The sequence below is a fragment of the Anabrus simplex genome, chromosome 11 (assembly GCF_040414725.1).
Source record: "Anabrus simplex isolate iqAnaSimp1 chromosome 11, ASM4041472v1, whole genome shotgun sequence".
NCBI lineage: Eukaryota > Metazoa > Arthropoda > Insecta > Orthoptera > Tettigoniidae > Anabrus > Anabrus simplex.
Window position 1 is genome coordinate 55,637,584 of NC_090275.1, and position 21,409 is coordinate 55,658,992.

Below are 21,409 nucleotides of genomic sequence, written 5' to 3' on the forward strand. Positions count from 1 at the left end.
ATGTAAAAAGAAAAAAGGTTGAACATGATTGGCCATGAACAAAAGGCTAGGAGGCCAAATACTTGCACTCCTTCTAGAAGTTAAAAAAAAAATTCCTAAGTGGGCTTATGGCACAAAGATACAGAGGCTAAGCCTATTCTACGCTGGGGTGACCAAAAGAGTGTTAAGAATTTTAGAGGATAAGAAACTGTAGTCACCCCATACCATGTTGAATGGGAATCAACAGAGGGAAATCACGCTTTGTGCCCTTACATTACATATTTCCCAGTAGGGAATAAAACTGAGTCCGTAGACTGGCCGAAAATTTTACATTTAAACCACCAGATTTAAAAATTTACATAAAATAAAAGAGGTTTGAAACCTTCCCTTCAAGCTATCTGCCGGTGCTATCACTTGTTAAGAAAATTCTGCTATTACTTTGAGTTGCTGGGCCTTCTGAATGCCGACCGCGGCCCCTACTCCCGAGGAACACGCCACACTCACTAAACTGGAGTGATGAAGGTGACAATACGGCCCTAAAGAGCGCAGCTTTTATAGTATCTCGAGATATAGTTTCCGGAACTCTTTACAGATAGGCTGGATTTTAGTACACACCCCGAATTTTAATTTGCTAGCGAAAATATTTACTAATTTCTCGTTGGTCTTTAGCTATTGAAGAAGGAAGCAGGTAAAGTGTTGACAACTTTGATACATGAACAAAACAATCTTCAAAAACTAAGGTTAACCAATAATAAAAATCAACTTTCCCTTAAGAATTAATGATAATTATCGTTGATGCCGCCAGAGGGGGCACTTAGACCGATGATAGAGACATCTCTCAATTGAAAACCAAACTATTTTGCATAACATCAGTTCAAGGCAGATTACCTAGATGGCCTTTTAGAAGGCGCGCAGTTTAACTGGCCGGAGAAGGTGTACCCCTGGTATAATAATAATAATAATAATAATAATAATAATAATAATAATAATAATAATAATAATTTTAAAAAAAGGCGTAGGGCCTCACTAAAGAACCGGAGAAATTGGGAAATGCCTTTTGGTCCCAGTTTCAGTGATGGTGAAATCCTGACATTCACCTCCCCGTGGTAGAGAGGGGGCAACGGCTGTATATATAGATTATGTACAGGCGGCTAACGGATGAAGGGGCCGAGTATCTCCCGGTATAAGGAGACCACCCTCTATCAAGTGCCAATGGCCTCCTAGGAGGACGGATGAGCGGATAGAAGGAAGGGCACTCCTTTGCCCTTGGAGTGAGAAATTGCTCTTAAAGGCGGAAGAGCCACTAGATGGCCAACGGCATAGGATGGAGAAGGAAACGGGAAACCACTCCATTAAAGACCCACTCCACAAATTCATCATTCATCAATCCATATTTCATTAATCATCCTTCCAGATCACATCTGGAATGGTAAACCCTGACTACGGTGATCTCACAAATAAATGCACCGGTTTGGACATACAAAATCAGCAGGTCCAAATAAAGACACCACTTGGATACGGTGGGGTGTCACGTAGAAGATCAAGGCGAGTCGGAGTGCCTGGAAGCCAGCCCAACAGATGACATGCAGACACATCAGGTTAAGAAAGGACTTAAATTCAATAAACCAGGACAATTTTCATTTTTTGCAACATTAAATATCAATTCAATTATGAAAGTTGGCAAGTTAAAACATTTAACAGATGTATTGGACCAGCATAAGATAGTAATAACAGCTCTTCAAGAATTGCGCAATACAGATCAGGACCCATTAGAATCAGGAGGATATCGCCTTTACAAAGGTCCTCCAGGGAAAAGAGTGATGAAGAATGTTCCTCAATTTGGAGTAGGATTCTTGGTCCATAACAGCATATTAGATTCAATTGAAGATTTTTCTTCGACCTCCCCAAGAATGGCACTCCTAACAGTTAAAGTAGAGAATAAAACATACACATTGATAAATGTCCATGCCCCAACGAATGACAAAAATAACAAAGAAAAGGAAGAAACAGAAAAATTTTGGGAAGAATTGGACCAGTTGATATCAGGTATCTCTGATACACATATTAAAATTTTACTTGGTGACTTTAATGCTAAAATAGGAAAAGAAAAACAATTTCGTACAGTAGTGGGTAAATGGCCAGCGCATAAATATAAAAATAAAAATGGTCAAAGATTAATTGATCTTTGTATAGAACATGGATTAATTTTGGAATCTATAAGGTTTAAAAGAAGACCACACAAACTAATGACTTGGAAATGCCCTAATATTAAATTGGGGGAGTTCCAGATTGACCATGTGGCCATGGACAAGAATTATCACAAAGAAATTTATAATGTGAAAGTACTCCGTGGGGTAGACATAGATTCAGATCACTATATTTCCAAGATTAAAATAAAATTAACGCCAAAAAAAAGAACAAAATATCCAAATCCAATAGGAGGAAGAAGTATGATCCTAGTTATTTAATTAATAATAAACTGTATTTTGAAAGGTCTAAAACTCCCCTAAGTGACAATTTGGGGATGGTAATTGAAAAATTAAAAACCATAGCTGAAGAAATTGCTCCTGTTAAAAAACGAAAGAAACATGCTTGGTGGAATGTGGAGTGTGACGCAGCGATTCAAAACAGGCACAAAGCATGGTTGAATGATCAACAAAAGAGAACAGAAAAGTCCCGTGAAGAACTAAATAATGCTAGAAAACAAACAGCCAAAGAAATCAGAAGGGTTAAGATAAATGATCACAAAGCATCATTAAACGCCATAGATGAGGCATTCTTACAACATAAGACGAGGGATTTTTGTAAAACGTTTCGGCAATACCAATCAAACTATACTCCCCCAACACTTGATGCGAAATACAAATGGAAAACTGGCACATAATAACCAAGAGAATGCAGAAATTTTAGCTCAATACTTTCAAGAATTACTTAATAGTGAAGAACCAACACAATACCTTCATTCAAAAAATAAAACACCATTAGAAAAGGTTATACCACCAAATTACAATGAAGTGTTGAAAGCCATCGATTCACTTAAAAATTACAAAGCTTGAGGGGAGAATCAACTAACTGCAGAAATATGGTAGAATGCCAATACACAAATCATTCAGAATTTACATAAATACCTCATAGACATTTGGAATACTGAAAAAAATGCCCGAAGAGTGGAATATGGCGATAATACACCCTTTACATAAAAAAAAAGTGATAGATCAGATCCCAACAATTATCGAGGGATATCATTGTTGAATATCACTTACAAAGTTTTTTCAAAGTTATTATACATGAGAATTCAAGAACAACTTTACTGTGAACTTGGAGAATACCAAGGAGGCTTTCGTCCAGGGAGAAGTTGTCCATATCAAATTATCAGTTTAAAGTGGATTATGAAGCATCATAGGGTTAGAAACAAAAAGTTAGTTATCACTTTTGTTGATTTTAAAAAGGCGTATGGTAGTATCTGTCGTGAGTCATTATTGAATATCCTAAAAGAATTTGGTTTACATCCAAAACTTATTCGCCTTATTGGAATTACCCTTAAGAACACTAAATCTAAAGTCAGATTTAGAAATGAACTCTCAAAGCCATTTGATATTAATACTGGACGTCGGCAGGGAGATGGACTCTCACTATTATTGTTTAATTGTGTGTTGGAAAAAATCATGCGGGAATGGAATAAGATGTGTCAACCTAACATCAAGATTGGCAGAAAAATAAGACTCAATTGTTTAGCATTCGCTGATGATCTTGCACTACTTGCTAATGATATGGAAGAAGCTAAATTACAAATAGAAGAACTTGATAACATAGCAAGAAAAGTTGGATTGCAAATTTCATATGAAAAAACAGAAATAATGCCAACCTTCCCTGTTACAGCACCAACCTTAGCCAATACCAAACAAATTAAAATTGTGAATAAGTTTAAATATCTTGGTGAAATTATAACTTGGAACTCCAATGAAAAATCATCAATAGAAAACAGAACATTTAAAAAAAGCACAACGAATTACATGGCCAACGTACAAGAAAAAAATCTCTTTCAGTAAATGCTAAACTTCAACATTACTGCTCCGTCATTAAACCTGAAGCGACTTATGCTTGTGAAACACTATTTAAATTGAACACCAAAGCAACAACCGATACACTGCAAAAGGTTGACAGAAGGATACTCAGAACAATCATTAATAAAAAACATCAGGTGGATGGACAATGGAGATTATTGCCTAATGCAGTGGTTTGTAGGGAAAGTGAATCTATAATAGATACGATGAGAAAAAGAAGAATTGCCTTTTTCTGTCATCTTTCGAGATTAAATGATAATAGGATAATAAAACAACTATTTAATTACTTTTGGAAAAGTAAAACAAAAAATAATTGGTTCAAAGAAGTTCAGAATGATTTAGAAGAGCTGAATATCACAATGAAGCAAATTGAAAATAGAGAAGAAAAAAGGATTCTCAAGAACAAACAAATAAGATTGTCATTAAAAACTGTACAACACAAACAATATGTCATATCTGATGAAGAAAGGGCAGCCAGGTCAGCCAGAATGATGAGGTTTTGGGAAAGGAAGAAGATGATGGAAGCTAAATCTTCAGTTAGTTCTTTGTTAACATAAATGTATTTGGGTTTGATTTAAGTGCTCCAATGTGGGCGTAAACTATGTACATAAATAAATAAAGGCGTTGGGATGTGGTGATCCCATCACCCAGTGGGTAACCACTGGAGTTAGCCACCCGAGTATTGGTGGGAAAACCATACCTATTTAAGGTAGGAGGAAATGCCTGCCTTTCGCCAGAAAACATCATGAGGCCCTCTAAGGCTAAAAACCTTAGTTGTACAATGTTGGACTATATCCAACCCCTAAAATGAACATTAATATCATGGAACAAGCTTCTTACGAATTAAATTACCCTGAAGACAAAATCAGGCTTTCGGATTCCAGGGTGCCTGACATTTTGAAGTTAGTGAGTGAATCAGAGCACCACAAGAACATCGCTAAATTCAGGAATAAGAGAAAATACTATTTTGGGACATTCAACATCAACTCCCCTATTCAGGTTGGAAAACTGAAACAGTTAACAGTGGAGCTACATAGGCATCTCGATACTGGCCCTCCAGGAAATGCGGTAAATGGATGAAGAACCTTTTGAATCAGATGGGTTCAGAATCTCCAAAGGAAAGGCCGGAAAAAAGATCATAAAAAACGTCCCGCAACTGGGAACAGCCTTTGTAGTAAACAAAATGTTTCTAAACACTATAGTCGACTTCAAGAGTGTAAACTCACGACTATCGCTCATGACAGTCAAATCAGTGAATAACTGAGCTCGATAGCTGCAGTCGCTTAAGTGCGGCCAGTATCCAGTAATCGGGAGATAGTGGGTTCAAGCCCCACTGTCGGCAGCCCTGAAGATGGTTTTCCATGGTTTCCTATTTTCACACCAGGCAAATACCGGGGCTGTACCTTAATTAAGGCCATGACCACGTCCTTCCACTTCCTAGGCCTCTCCTGTCCCATCGTCGCCATAAGACATATCTGTGTCAGTGCGACATAAAGCAAAATAGCAAAAAAAATCAGCGAATAAGAAATACACGCTGATAAATGCTCATGCACCAATAAATGAGGATAATAAAAGGAACCCTGATATGGTTGAATAGTTTTGGGACAAACTGGGGGATGAAATACTCAAGATCCTAAAAAAACAACATCAAAATTCTCCTGGGGGACTTCAGTGCACAAGTGGGGCGGGAAAGGAAGTACATTGAAATAGTTGGACAATATCCGGCACACAACAGGATGAATAAAAACCGAGAAAGACTGATCAATTTATGCAACATGAACAACTTAAAACTCATGTCTACCCATTTCAAAGCACGCCCTAGCAAAAAGAAAACATGGGTATCACCAAACCCTTTGCTAGGCAAATTTCAACCACCTGTAGCTTTTTCCTGTATTCTTCCCTCTTTTCTTGAATGAGTAATTCACGGTCAATTTTTGGCACTCTGTCGCCACAGGTATGTGTTTTTTGTCTGGTATGAAATTTATCTTAATCTGTGATAAGTAATGGTCTGATGTTACATTAACCGCTTTTCTAACTTTGACGTTATGAATTACAAGGAATAAGTTAACTTATAAGTTGGACCATGTAGCGATATCTAAGAACAAATACAAGGAAATTCATGTCAAAGTTAGAAAAGCGGTTAATGTAACATCAGACCATTACTTAGCACAGATTAAGATGAATTTCATACCGGACAAAAAACACATACCTGTGGCGATAGAGTGCCAAAAATTGACCGTGAATTACTCATCCAAGAAAAGAGGGAAGAATACAGGAAAAAGCTACAGGTGCCAAAAATTTGGAATGAAGTGACAAAAAATCTGCAGGAGCTAGCGGTTGAATTAGCATCTACGAAACGTCGAAGCAAGCATGCATGGGGGAATGCAGAATGCGAAAATGCAATCAAAGAAATATTTGAGGCATGGAAATCATGGAATGAGAATAAGACTGTGACAATTTAGAAAAATCACGAGAAATAAGGAAACAAACACTGAGAAGAGTCAGAAGAGAACACCTTAGGGCAGAAGTCACAGAAATGGATGAAAACTTCAAGAAAAACAATACCAGATTATTCCATAGGGCCTTTAAAAATAGAATCAAAGGTTATATAGCACCAAGCCTGCATTTCAAGAAAACAGATGGAACTCTTGCCCTGAACAATAAAGATAACTGTGAGATCCTTGCAAAGTACTTTGAAGACCTCCTTAACTGTGAATCGCCACGGGAAAAATTGGAGATTGAGAAGGACACAATCCAGAACCCAGATTCCGAACCACCAGACGAGGAAGAAGTAAGGGAAGTAATAAACTCCCTAAAGAACAACAAAGCATCTGGGTAAGATGGAGTAATAGCAGAACTGTGGAAGATAGCCAATGACGCCTTTATCACTGAAGTGACAGAACTGTTCTGGAATATTTGGAGAGATAAGAAAATACCAGAAGACTGGCTAGTGGCATTAATACACCCGCTACATAAAAAGGGACTGAAAACACGTCGACAACTACCGAGGAATATCACTTTTATCTGTTACGTATAAGATTTTTTTGAAACTCCTGTTGAACAGACTGACACCGCAAATTGACCACAAGTTGGGAGAGTATCAGGGTGGCTTCAGGAGAGGGCGCTCTTGTCAGGATCCTATCTTGAGTCTAAAAATGATAATCAAATATTACAATGCTTGACCAAAGAACATCTTCATCTCTTTTGTTGACTTCAAAAAAGCATACGATTCAATAGATAGAGACACATTGATGGAAATTTTGAGAGAATATGGCATCGATCAAAAAACACTCAACTTACTTAGGTTAACACTAACAAACACCATATCCAAAGTGAAATTTCGAGGAGAGATCAGCAAACCCTTACAGATAAAAACAAGTCTGAGACAGGGTGACAGCTTATTCCCAACACTCTTCAACGTGGTTCTAGATAAGGTCATGAAAACACTGTGGAAACATAATGATTCAGGTGCTATGATTTGGCACTCTTCGCTGAGACAGAACAAGAAGCAATAATACAGATAAAGGAACTACGGGAGATAGCCAAGAAAACAGATTTAAAAATCTCCTTCACAAAAAACAGAGATGATGAGCACGGACAGGAATTATGTGAAGAGTTTAAATACCTGGGAGAGATTATCAGCAGCAACGGGATGGATAAAGAGGCCATGGAAAATAGGAGACTTTCAGTAGGAAAGGCTAAACACTGCCACCAAAGCCATTTACAACAAAAATAATCTTTCCATCAATGCCAAACTAAGACATTATGACGCTGTGGTAAAACCAGTGATTATGTATGAGGTGGAAACAGCAACACTAACGAACCTGGAAAAACTACTAAAGATTGAAAGGAGGATTTACGGCCCAAGGGTGGTAGAGGGGAAACTCCAGATTACGATCAAATAAGGTGATATACAAAAGAACAGAAGACCTGGAAACAGCAATAAGGGAAAGACGGCTGCGATTCTATGGACACATGGTCCGAATGGATCCAGCAAGTTTAAATAAACAAATTTTAAATAAAATATACTACTTGAAGAGCCAGGGGGGATATGTCAAGCAGATGAAGGAAGAACTCAAGAGGTTAGGAATTGCAAGTGAAGTATGTCGTCATAGGTACCAATTCAGGAAAAGACTTTCCAACATAAAAGTTCTTGTTGAAGAAAAGAAAGAGCGCAGAGGGGGAAGATGGACTGAAGAGAGAAGAGTGCAACATTCTGAAAGAATGAAGGCACTGTGGAGAAAGAGGAAGGAAGAAGGGATGATAAGAAGGAAGTGAAGTGATATTGGCTTGGTCCTAAGTTTGGCCAGTTCGCAAGAAAGAAATAATAATATCAAGTGAAGGTGTTTAAAACAGTAGAAATGTTATGCAAATTGTATGCAGAGTTCACACATCTGCTGCTACATAAGCCAAATTGGAAGAAATTTACTGAAGAGTTATGGACATTCCCTCTTTTGGTGTGGATTTGTCACCATGTAATAACCACTTGTTTGGACCCTTGAAAAAAAAAATAGGTGGAAAGAAATTTTCCGGTGACAGACTTTTTGTGCAATTGGCTGTGTACCCATACAACATTTCTTGTTATGAAGGCTGGGCCGTGTTAGTTCAGTGCTGGTCTTCTGAACTCAAGTTGGCAGGTTTGACACCCCTCAGTCCGATGGTTTTTGAAGTTGCTCAAATACATTAGCCCCGTGTGGTAGATATACTGGCACGTAAAAGAAAAAACTCTTGTGGGCCAAAATTCTGGCTCCTATGCATCTCTGAAAACTGTACATGTAGTTAGTGGGGCATTATTATTATTATTATTATTATTATTATTATTATTATTATTATTATTATTATTATTATTATTATTATTATTATACGTTCGATTAAATACTGTAAATCACTCAAAAAGTATATGAAGGATATATCGTTGTTGCCGGGACAAAACCTCCTTTGTGATAATATTTTTGGAGATATAGTGACCCGCAGCACATTTATTATGAAGTGCGAGAATGCCTCGACAATGCTCACACAATATTGCACCTTAGATGACAGAACCTTGCTGGCCAAAGTTCTAAGCTAAAATATTTCACATAGGAGGTTTTGTCCAGGCAGTGACGATATACTCTTTAACTGAAAACAAAACGTGTAGTAAAGCATTATTCTTGCACTTAAGTGGCTTCTTGTGTTTGTTCATCATGATTTTTTAATTTCTTTTTCGTGTACCAGTTTTTCAGTACATAAAAGAATTGTGTAGAATCATTAAGCCTCAGAGTATATTTTGAATTATAATCTGACTTCATTTAGTTATTCCTCTCCCCATGCCTTTTCAACCTCCCCCTCAACTGCTTGCTCTCTTTTGTTTCCCCGAGCCATAAAGGTGCTCTAACTTCATGAATTGGGGAGTTGGTTGAGTCTGCTCTGGACGAAATGATTTTCATGATCACTTCTGTTTTAGCTGGTCTAACATTTTCATCCAAGGAAGTGACTTGTGATACAGTAGACCCTCTCATATCTCAGATTTAAATATCTGACCACCTACCTGCTGTGTTTGTCATAACACTACAGTGAATCATCACCACTCGTTTTCCTGTCACAAGAAAATAGCGAACAGCACCAACACTGAGGTAGTGGAAATAGTTCAAGATCTAAAAATTAATCAGCAGGACGTTTAGCTGTTTGATGTTGAATAGTGGTTAGCTGAAAACAATGTTGAAGGATAGCTCCGAGCCAGACACCCTGCATCGTGCATTCCACCTACCACAAACCAGCGCCGTCTGCAACTTCAGTGGTGTCAAGCGAGAGCTCATTAGAGGATGGAATGGAGGTCCATTGTGTTTTCGGATGAAAGCTGGTTCTGCCTAGGTGCCAGTGATGGCCGTGTGTTGGTTAGAAGGAGTTCATTTGAGCGTCTGCATTCCACCTTTTTGCGGTGTCGACACACTGGACCTACACTGGGAGTTCAGGTCTGGAAAGCAATTTCCTATGACAGACAGAGCACTCTCGTGGTTATCCCACGCACCCTCACTGCAAATGTGTATGTCCGTTTGCTGATTTGACCTGTTGTACTGCCATTCATGAACAGCATTCCTGGTGTTGCTTTCCAACAGGATATTTATTAATGCCCCCTTACCTCTGTTGTGACTCAATGTGCTCTACAGAGTGTAGACATGTTGCCTTGGGCTGCTCGATCCCCTGATCTGTCCCCATTCGAGCACGTATGGGACATCATTGGACGACAACTCTTGTGTCTTGCAAGTAATCAGCTTCATTTTCCGTATCAAAATTTAGTAACTCTTGTGTCATCCACAACCGGCATTAACTGTTACTGTATTGACCGACCAAGTGAAACAGGCATGGGATTCCATCCCACAAGCTGACGTCCAGCACCTGTACGACACAATGCATGCACGTTTGCATGAATACATTCAACTCAGGCGAATACACCGAATATACTTCTTTGGTGTCGAGTCACCTGCATTCCTTAACGTGTTCTAGCCACTTAGCCTTTCTTCCATGGTCAGGCTTGGAGCTGGCATCAGACAGCCTCATTAATGTGGTCCATGAGATGGCAGAGATGATCTGTGTCTACATGGATATACCCTGCCAGGCGCGTCCTTGCTGTGAGGGTGGGCAAATGCTACTGTGGTCGAAGCTACGGTAGCAGTCAGTTCTGGTGGGGATCCAGTCCTATGTGGTATAATATGGGTCCCATGCACAGGTATATGTGTGAAGAACTAAACGGCAGTCAAGGCATCAAATGAAAGTTTTCAGTACCTCTGAAGTGGCGGAGGAGGCATTCTGTCCATCTGGGGATAATACAGAAGGAATCCACTGCCTCGTGGGAAGACGGGGGATCCTCAAAGGCTAAGAGAGTAAATCGTGAAAGAAAATCCTTTCCTCTGTTAGGCTTAGCGGTCAGCAGAAGAGTGTGATTATGTGTTGCTTTCAATCTAAGAACGAGCCTCGGATGGAAGAATAAATCAAATTTAGGCCAAACTCCATAGAATAGTATATTTCTTTTGTATGTGTATTATCCTGTAATTTACGTGGTTAAGTACAGGAGAGGGCTAGGAGCACTAACTTCGTCACTGTTAAAGTCAAAAATAAATAAGAACAGAGGATGGATCATTCAGAAAGAAAGGAAACCAAGAATTATATCTCAAGGTAAAAGATGTCAGATACCATCTGGAAGAGGATAGCCATGTTCTTCGGACATATCTATAGAATGAACCTGGGAAGACTGACCATTCATATGATTAACATTTGTTTTGAGATCAGGAAAACTACAGTGCACTGGTATGAGGAGGTGAAGGAGGACCTGGAAGAAATGGGAATACAAGGAATAGAAATCCGCAACAGGGATGTTTACAAGTTGAGGATCAAAGCCACCAAGAGGTTTCAAGAAAAAGTTAGATCCCGTACCCAAGTGCCGTGGACAGAAAGAAAGATGGAGATTGCAGAGTGAAAGGATGAAGGAGTACTGGACGAGGATTAAAGTCCAGAAACAGTTCAAGCTGAATTCGAATTAAGGTGGTCCATCGTCGGCCAAAACAAAAGAAGAAGAAGAAAGGTAATTCTTCTGTTATTTAATTTATTAGAGCATTATATGAATTATTTTTAGTTACTGTAAAACTATATACATTATATTTCTGCTTGTGCTATGATGAAGGTTTCTATTTGTTCCTTGGATTTTCAGACTTTTCCTGGTCCTGTAAGTGACGAATATGCGAGGTTGTACTGTATATATTTCAACATTATGATAAAGTTAAGGTGTAGATTTTACCAAAAATTACTTCAATTCAGGGAATGAACCTTCTGTAGAGTGAAGGCTGAGATGACTTAGAATAAGTCGAAACTTGAGTCCCTGAATTGGAATAATTTGTGATGAAAACTACATCTTAAATATTATCATAATGAATAAAACTACAATGTCTCTGCCACAACCAATCAACTATTTTGTCATGTTTTCTTCTTCTTTTTTTTTTTTAGATCAAAATAGAGTCGGTAATTTCCTTGAGTAGAGTCGCAAGGGCACTTAATGCTGCATCAGATGTGACTCAGAAGAGGAAGGCTGATAGGCCACGTTCTTCTTCTAAAAAGAAGTCCACGATACAGCAGAGAAGAACCTCAGCCAGACTCTCTGTTCGTGGCAGGAGAAAGTGGACAAACTTCTATAAGGTGGAATATGAGACTAATACACAGGTAAACTTGCTAATAAAAATGAGATTAGAGAACATGGTCTTATATTTGTAAGAGTTCTTTATATTGGTTGTACATCCTTCATTGTATCATCATATACCAGAATTATTGTAACCCTATAATGCTCTGTGTGACATATTTTAACAACGTTTAGAAGTTGCAGGTTGTTTGTTACCTTACTTGACACCGAGTCACTTTTCCCACAGAATCATAAGAGCAACTCCTGGTGGAAATATTGTTCTTTCCTCTAAGGTAATTTCCACCAATTTCTTGACAATTGCTGTGATAGAATAATACTTTTAAACAAAGGTCTCCCTTGATAATTCAATTCACATTCAGGGTGATTCAAAACAATGAGTACCGAGCTCGGTAGCTCCAGTCGCTTAAGTGCAGCTAGTATCCAGTATTCGGGAGATAGTGGGTTCAAACCCCATCATGCAGCCCTGAAGATGGTTTTCCGTGATTTCCCATTTTTATACCAGGCAAATGCTGGGGCTGTACCTTAATAAACGCCCTGGCTGCTTCCTTCCCACTCTTAGCACTTTCCTGTCCCATCGTTGCCGTAACACCTATCTGTGTTGGTACGACCAGGATGTGGCAAGAGGTCGATTACCATTTGGATTTATTCCGTGTTGCATATGAGGCACACATTGAACTTCATTAAGTTGTAAAAAAAAACTTAGTAATATTACTTTTCAAACCATGAATAATTCATTATCCTTAATTTTTGGTTCCATTAAAATAATTGACTTCAAAACCCCGGAGTTCTTTTATGGATACCCTGTACCAAATACAGTAGAGACAATACGCGACACTTCCGGATTTAGCCTTGTTAAAATGGGACACAAGTTGCAAGTTGCACTCCTAGTGGCTTGACCTGAAAATTCGTGCTAAATACAACTATCAATTGAAATGTATATATGGAGATGGATAAATAAATTACATCTAGAAAGAAAGTGTTACTTCAAAGTTGCTAAAGCAATTCTGGATAAATGAATGAAGAATTATTTAACAGGTTATTATTTAAAAGACTGAAATTAGACATATAATCAAGATGTGAAATGGACTGCTCTGAAAGGGCTTGATCTTTCATTTATGCATTACTTTTTTTAGCTTTAGAATTCCTGCCTGAACGTTCACGGCTAGATTTTTGTTTTTTCTCATTTAAAAGCATTGTATCGTCATATTAAAACACTTGTCAACAAAAATATCGGCACACTCCTTACACACATGATTCAATGAATTTACATTTAAGAGCTAGACAATTTCCTTTTAACTTGAAACCCACTAACAGAAAGAAAATCTATAAATTTAGCCTCAAAAACATTCAAACTTTCCCTATAAGCAATACTTGCCATAATGCCATTACATTACAGTAAAGCAAATTTGCATCATCATATTGTTTCAACAAAATATGTACATTTCTTAAATCACCCATTTTTTCTTCAGTGCTTGACAACGCATTACGGCATTCTAAATAGGGTAACTTGGAACACAACCAGCCACACTCATATGCATATGTGTTTTCCTGAATTAAATCAAACCCACAGATCACACCTACAACAACACATCGGTATTGAAGGTTAACTGCTGCACTATACAATAAAATATGCGTATTATATTTTAAGCCAGTTAAAATATGGGTCGAGCAGGTCAGAAGATTATGAAGTACTATAATAATCTCTTTGTCACTGGAAGAATATATATGCAAACACAATATTACTCACATTTTCTTGTCACGAGGGAAACTGAAGAAAGACTGCGCATTCTTCTCTCCTTCATAGCTACTGCAGTCATGCACAGCACATACCTTTCCCCTCATGTTGAGAGGAGATATCAAGGAATGACACACGCTACTATTTAATTATGTCAACTCACTGAAAACGCATCAATAACACCAAAAACTTCACACACAAATACTCGTGCTCTTATGACAGAATCAGTAGTTCTCATGTCAATCCACTAGAGAGAGCTCTAATAGCTGTCCCTCGATATCTCGCCGAGTGTCGCGTATTGTCTCTACTATATTTGCCTGTACTGTCGTATGCGAGCAATCTGTGCAATTCTGTCTAGCAAGCCTGCCTGGAAGAACGCAGGTCCCAACAGGCAATCGCCATGACCAGGAGGGTTGTAGAGGTAGGTCAGGCCTACATTAAATTTATTTGCAACGTGTGTGACAGTTGTAACCAGTGTCTTGTATTTTATTCTGACAGTCTGGACGTGTCAGCATGTAAATACACTCTCAGACAACTCTGTAATTAAATGTTTCCAGACCCGCATTGCCATACCCTTGTTTTTCTTTTTTTTTAATGAGGAAATCTTTCCTGAAGTTTTGCCGTTTAGTTTTGACCTGTAGAGATAAATAGAAAGAAACGTGTAACAGGATAAACATGGAATGAAATGGTTTTTTTACAGGTTTTTTTATGTGTAATATTTACATTTAACTTGTGTTTTTTTACAGGCTGGAATGCTTTTAAGTTACATTTAACTGAGTCGACAGTGGAAAGTATGGCTTCCTTCATAAAAAATAAAATGGATAATAATTTCTATATATTAATAGTTTGAAAGTAATTTCAGAATTACTTACGTTCATATCTTTTCAGAGGATAACATTAAGCCACTAACCAGTTAACCAGTTTCCTCTATTCAAATATTCCTGGAATGTACACACATGGCACATGAAAGGATATAATTCAAAAGTCATTCTGTGAAATGGAAGTCGTAATTTTTCTCTCTTGTATATTTTTTGTATTGCCATGCCTGCTTATTGTGTTAAAGCAAGTAGCGTGGTGCAACCATAGCTACACTAGCTCAGTCTGCCACCACCACCTATCAAGTACGAGGAAGCACTTGCCGCCTCTTTCCATATGCTATGCTTGGATCATCAAGAGATCATCACATATCAATTTATTCATTTCTGAATGTCGTGACCCCATTTGCTTTGCTTATTACATCACTTTGTAGATTAAACACCATGACATGAGCATGGGAGAGTCTGGTCGGAGTTACTTGCCATGGGATGAAGTTGACTGTACAGCCAGCAACTCTGTGCTGAGTTTTGGGCATACTTTTTTCAAACTTTAGTTTATTCTCCACCCGAGCAGTACTGTACATAGTACTAGTTTTGACCGTACATAGTAATTTGCAATTTGACATTTAACAGCTGTTGAAAGTGGTCACACAAATGATCTGTATAACGGTCCCCTCCTTCTCCTCTTGCGCCTTCCTCCCCACATTCCCCTCTCTCTTTCCTCCCTCACTTCTCCCACCCCTTCCTTACTCCTGTGCAGTCACAACAAATTCAGAGCTATACTCGACACTGACAGCTATGCTGGGTGCACCACGGTAACCTTGAAGGGTAAGCTTCCTCTCTTTTTTCAGTCACGTTCCCATGATTTGTATCAGTTCGGTTAAGTAATTTTCTTTCTCTTTTAGATATTCCCCCATTAATGCCCATACGGACGGATAGACTTGATTTAATAAAACCAGGATATCCTCCTCTTATTGCAACCAAAGAAGATTGTTCCTTCTATTATACGGCCGATGATATGGACATCAGCAACTAACTGGTTTTATTTGCGTCAACGCTGTGATATTCTCTTGTAATGTATATTTTACTATGATCTAATAGACAATGGCATTTTACATCACCCTTATTCTACACAAGTGCAGTTTTGAATGCAGCTACACCGAAATCATTTTCAAGTTTCATTAATTTTGTGATCTACTAGTTTTTATCCCAAATCCACTTGACCATTATCAAGTGTCTAATGTTTGGACTTTTAAATGTGTACATTAGTATATTTTATGTGTTTGTATTTGTAGTTTTAACTGAGGAGGTTTAACCCCCTTTTGTTTATAAAGACACTATGTCCTAATACGAGTTTTTACCGGGCGAGTTAGCTGTGAACTTTCATCCAGGAGATAGTGGGTTCGAACCTTGCTGTCAGCAGCCCTGAAGATGGTTTTCCGTGGTTTCCCATTTCCACACCAGGTAAATGCTGGGGCTGTACCTTAATTAAGGCCACAGAGCTTCCCACTCTTAGCCCTTTCCTTTCCCATTGTTGCCATAAGACCTATCTGTGTGGGTGCAATGTAAAACAAATTGTTAAACAAAAATCCAGTTTTTATGCTGAGTAGTGGAGGATTATATACGGTCAAAACTAGTACTATTTGAAAGTAAAACTGAGTATTGATTAGGTGGAGAATAAACGCTTAAGTTTGTAAAAATTAAGTCATTTCCATCAATACGGGCCTAACCTTTAAATTGATTGCTTAATCGTGGATAACCTGACTCTCAAATGGTGCCAACAGCTTTGTGCTGAGGAGTTTCTCTAGGTGAGTGCTGCCCCACCCTCCGTGGAAGAAATGCCACTGAAATCCAGCATGCAGCCTCTATTAGCCTGGTAACTGGCAGTTACCGTTAGGTATAAAATGCCACAGGGTGTTGTGAGCCTACCGTAATAATAACCCAGTGTCAAAGTGGATCAGAACTGAAGACTGAAGGTTAATGATCCAGTGGCTGACTCAGGAGATCCCTGGACAAGGAGAAGAAGATGTGAACACAGGAAGAGAGAGCAACAGAAAGAGGAGACAGGGACAGACATGAAACACAGAAGGATAAGAACAATCTCCACATCATCATACACTGCCATCTTCAAGTAAACAGGATCTTTCCTCAGCAATGCCAGTTCTACATCTGTTTCTTGTCAAGCCCCAATGAGCTCCTTTCTACATACAAGAATTTGCTTTACGTTGCACGGACACAGAGAGGTCTTATGGTAACAGTGGGATTATAAAGGGCTAGGAGTGGGAAGAAAGCGGCTGTGGCCTTAATTAAGGAACATCCCCAGCATTTGCCTGGTGTGAAAATGGGGAAACCACGGAAAACCATCTTCAGGGCTGCCGACAGTGCTGTTCAAACCCACTATCTCCTGGATGCAAGCTCACAGCTGTGTGCCCCTAACTGCACGGCCAACTTGCCCGATGAGCTCCTTTCTGCTTCTCAGCTTCATTAAGAGAGCAGTCATTAGCACTCGTTGAGGGGCCATCTTGACACACCTATTTGAACATGGAAGTGTATGAAGATGTGGAGATTGTCATTGTCTCTTGTATTGTCATATTTGCCTTCTCTTTCTCTTGCTTCATCATCCTACATTGACTTATCATTGTGTGTATCCCATTATGTGCCAGATTGAATAGCTCACACAGAGCGCTGGGTTTCTGAGCCTAGTTTGGCTGGTTCCAGCTCAGTCTGTTGGTATTTGAAGGTACTCAGCCTTGTGCTGGTAGCTTTACTGGCATGTGAAAGAATTCGTATGGGACAAAATTCTTGCATCTTGGTATCTTCAAAGACCATTAATTTAGTTAGTGGGATGGATAACTATTAACATTATTATTATTATTATTATTATTATTATTATTATTATTATTATTATTATTATTATTATTATTATTATTATCCCATTATGGATTCATTTTTATGTTCCTGTCTTTCTGTATGGGACTTGATTTGTCACTTGCTTGTTCATTTCCATTAATTAACTTCTCTTCTTATCTTATTTCTAGTCAAAGAAAATCCAAAACAAGTTGAGGAACACCTGTCCGAAAGAAGTACGTGTAGTGGTAGAGAAAATACCTCGACGCAGTGCTCAAAGAACATCGGGAAAAGGTCCACCCGAAAAGAAAATATCACAAGGCACTGCAAAAATTACACCAGGAAAAGGTCCATCCAACGAGAGGACACGACGACGCAGAGTACAAAGTACGTTGGGAAAAGGTCCATCCAGAGAGAGAATACCACGACGCAGTGAACAAAGTACGTCGGAAGAAGGTGCATCCAAAGAGAAAATACCACGACGCAGTGTACGAAGTACCTTGGAAGAAGGTCCATCCAAGGATAGAATACCACGATGCAGTGAACGAAGTACGTCGGAAAAAGCTCCATCCAAAGAGAAAATACCACGGCGCAGTGTACAAAGTACCTTGGAAGAAGGTCCATCCAAAGATAGAATACCGCAACCCATAGTACAAAGTACCTCAGAAGAAAGTCCATCCAAAGAAAAGCCATGTGAAAAGAGGGAGTCATCCAACATGCCCTCGAAGAAACGTTCCCGAGGTTCAACGGAAACAAGACCAAAGCCAAGACCAAGAAAGATTCTGAGGATTGATGATGAAAGTGAAGAAACACAGGTAATAATTCTTTATAATGTTTCTCTAGAACTTATGAAATGTGGAAATGGGAGTGTTGTATTTATTTATGTATTAAAATCTCAATTAAATAAGCTTATAGTAGGTTCCACCTTTTCAATACATTTACAATGTTGTTATCTGATGTTTACAACATTATTTATTACAAATTACAGGACATGTTTCGGTGTACAATTTTTAACACCATCATGAGCTGCATGAAAAGTGTATATAAAACTTGGCGGTCAAAACAATGAACAGCATATTATCTTACTTAACTCCTTATATACAGGCAATAGAATGATGTTATAATTAAATTTAACATCTTATTATGCTAGGTTAAAACAAATTTGTGTGACAAGGAGATTCTTGCATGTCAAAATATAAAATTCTTCATTTGGTATATGAATGGTCTTCGGTTCCTTAATGTCTATAATATTATACACTCGTGATATTGGTTTCACATGTGATCCTAAATTAGATGTAATTTGCAATAAATAATGTTGTAAACATCAGATAACAACATAAATGTATTGAAAAGGTGGAACCTACTATAAGCTTATTTAATTGTGATCTCAGTTCAATACGGATAAAAACATGAAATTCCTTACGCTTAATATTAAAATCTATCGGCAGAAACTATGTCAGAAGGGGGATGATAGTCGAGTGGCATCATCACCGGCTTCTCACCAAGTTTACTGTGGTTTGAATCGCAGCTGACACATGTCTGTTTTTTTGAAAATGGGAAGCCACTTCCTTGTAGTTTGGAGGTCTAATGGGAGTAAATCTATCCAGTCATGTCATTGGATGTGCTGTGGTAGCTCAAAGTTTTAATGGCCTATACTGTATGAATAGTTTGAAGAGCTCCGCTCATAGCACTAGACTGCTTAGTATAAATGCATGCAGTTCAAATCCTAATCCATGGATATCTGTTGTTTGCATTCTGAAATGAACTGTAGACTTGTGACTTGTGGTGTCTTTTTTTCATATTCTTTCGTGAGCTCGGTTGCTGTCATGGAATAGAAAAGTTATAGACATGTAGGTGGAGACATGATAATAAATCTCCCAGGATGTGTTGCACACAGTGGTTCCGAATTACAGCAATTTCAGTGATGACAAAACAGTGTGTGAAGCTAATTCGGACAATACTGTTAGTAGTATTGAGGGAGGAGGTAAGTGACCTTAACAATGGCAGTGTGCCATAGCGTGCTTCCTACCTCTTGGCTAGGCCATTTAAATATTTATAATTCCTCTCACAAAGTAGATAACCTTTTGTGGGAATTTATTGGCTACAGTAATAGTCAATCCATCACACAGGTTTTCATACATGTTTTGCCTTTTTAAGGACTTCCTCATTCAAAGATCTTTTTAGAAAATGGAAAGTATTCAGATTTTACAGTTGTGAAATCACCAGCATTTCACCCCAGCGTGATCGGGCTGAGAGGGCTCACACAGTTGAGGCACTGGCCTTCTGACCCCAACTTGGCAGGTTTGATCCTGGCTCAGTCTGGTGGTATTTGAATGGGCTCATATACATCAGCCTCCTGTCGGTAGATTTACTGGCACGTAAAAGAACACCTGTGGGACAAAATTCTGGCACCTTGATATCTGCAAAAACCGTAGATGTACTTACATTAAGGAGTGAAGGTAATTGTTTCCACCTATTCAATAGTTAATGGAACATACAGCTAATAATATTAAAAGCTTTCATCATTTGCCTTAAGTCTTTTAGTGTAAGGTAGATTCTGAAACATCCTTTTACAGGGAGGGATGCTTTACATTTATCATATTTGCTTGATATTTTGATAAATATTATTTCTTCACCACCACTTTCTCTCTTGGGAACATTGTTTACTATTTCACGTACGCTGCTAATGTTCTTCTTCATCCTTTCCCTTCTCCCAATTCATTTAGCGCTGGGTACCCTCGTTTTACGGCACCACATTGTTAGATCTTGTATTGCCATTGGTGGTAATTTGGCGATCCTGATTTCCTTTTCTGTGTTTGTCCTCCATGTCGCAGTCTTCTGTTGGATGGATTTAGAACTTCTTTGACAACAAACATATCATCCTTCCTCATTTTGCAACCATACCATTACATGTGACCCTCCTTAAGTTTCTCTGCGATCAGGACGACTTTAAAGGAATGTCTTTCTTGATCTTACCGATCTTGCCCTTCTAAGCATTTTCACTTCTTTAAAGTGCTGTCGTTATTCATGTACTTTTTCAGTGGTCCAGGATTCTGCTCCATGCAGAATGCATTATATTCAGTTTTGCCTGTCACTAATCGAAATCAAATTGGAAAGAGAAGAAATATTATCAAATTTGAGAAATTACGGTTATTTGTGACCTTGTGCTAAGCTGCAAAGCGCGCTTGCTGCACATATCAGTATGAGTGGGAAATGATAACAAACTTTTAAATGTAGTGTTGCGCAAATAAAGCGACTGCAGTTTTTATGACATTTTAACACAAAAATGTAAAATTCCCAGTCTTATATTGGGACCAAAACAGTAATAGGCGATCCCAAGACCTCCCATGGCTTTATGTGTGTAAGGTGCAACATCTGTTCTGGTCTCAATTAGATAATTGTATATGATAATATTAAAATACTAGATTTGTGTTAAGAAAGAGCAGGTTCGATTGCTGCCTGAAAATGACTATACAGTGCCCTGAGGGAAGTGCTGAAAATTTTTGGCGATACAATCGAATGAAATTTATCTCTCTTAAATCGAAAAAAGTTTTAAAATACAACTTTTAACCCTGGACGTTTTACAAGTAACAACATTTGACGAAACTCGTTCCGCCTTCAAGTAAAGCTGTCAAAATGCGCTCTGTGTCCTTCCAATTGTGACCACTCTCTGCATTATGATTTCCGTGGATTCTCTTAACAATACCTCCTGAATGCGATACTAAGATGGTCCCTTATGAAAGTTCAGTGCCGATCGCTTTTTCATTACAGTACCCGCTCTGATTATGGCAATGACGGGACA

At 38.5% G+C, this 21,409-nt stretch overlaps 1 protein-coding gene across 2 annotated transcripts in view; it reads left to right on the forward strand.

The window, feature by feature from the left end:
- The window catches only part of LOC136883495 (uncharacterized), a 63,478-nt gene that overhangs the window by 12,784 nt on the left and 29,285 nt on the right, over positions 1 to 21,409 (forward strand). For both annotated transcript variants that reach the window (XM_067155845.2, XM_067155844.2), the window contains exons 3-4: positions 12,021 to 12,233; positions 17,799 to 18,422. In XM_067155845.2, the coding sequence (XP_067011946.2) occupies positions 12,021 to 12,233; positions 17,799 to 18,422 (837 nt within the window). The remainder of the gene's footprint in view (positions 1 to 12,020; positions 12,234 to 17,798; positions 18,423 to 21,409) is intronic.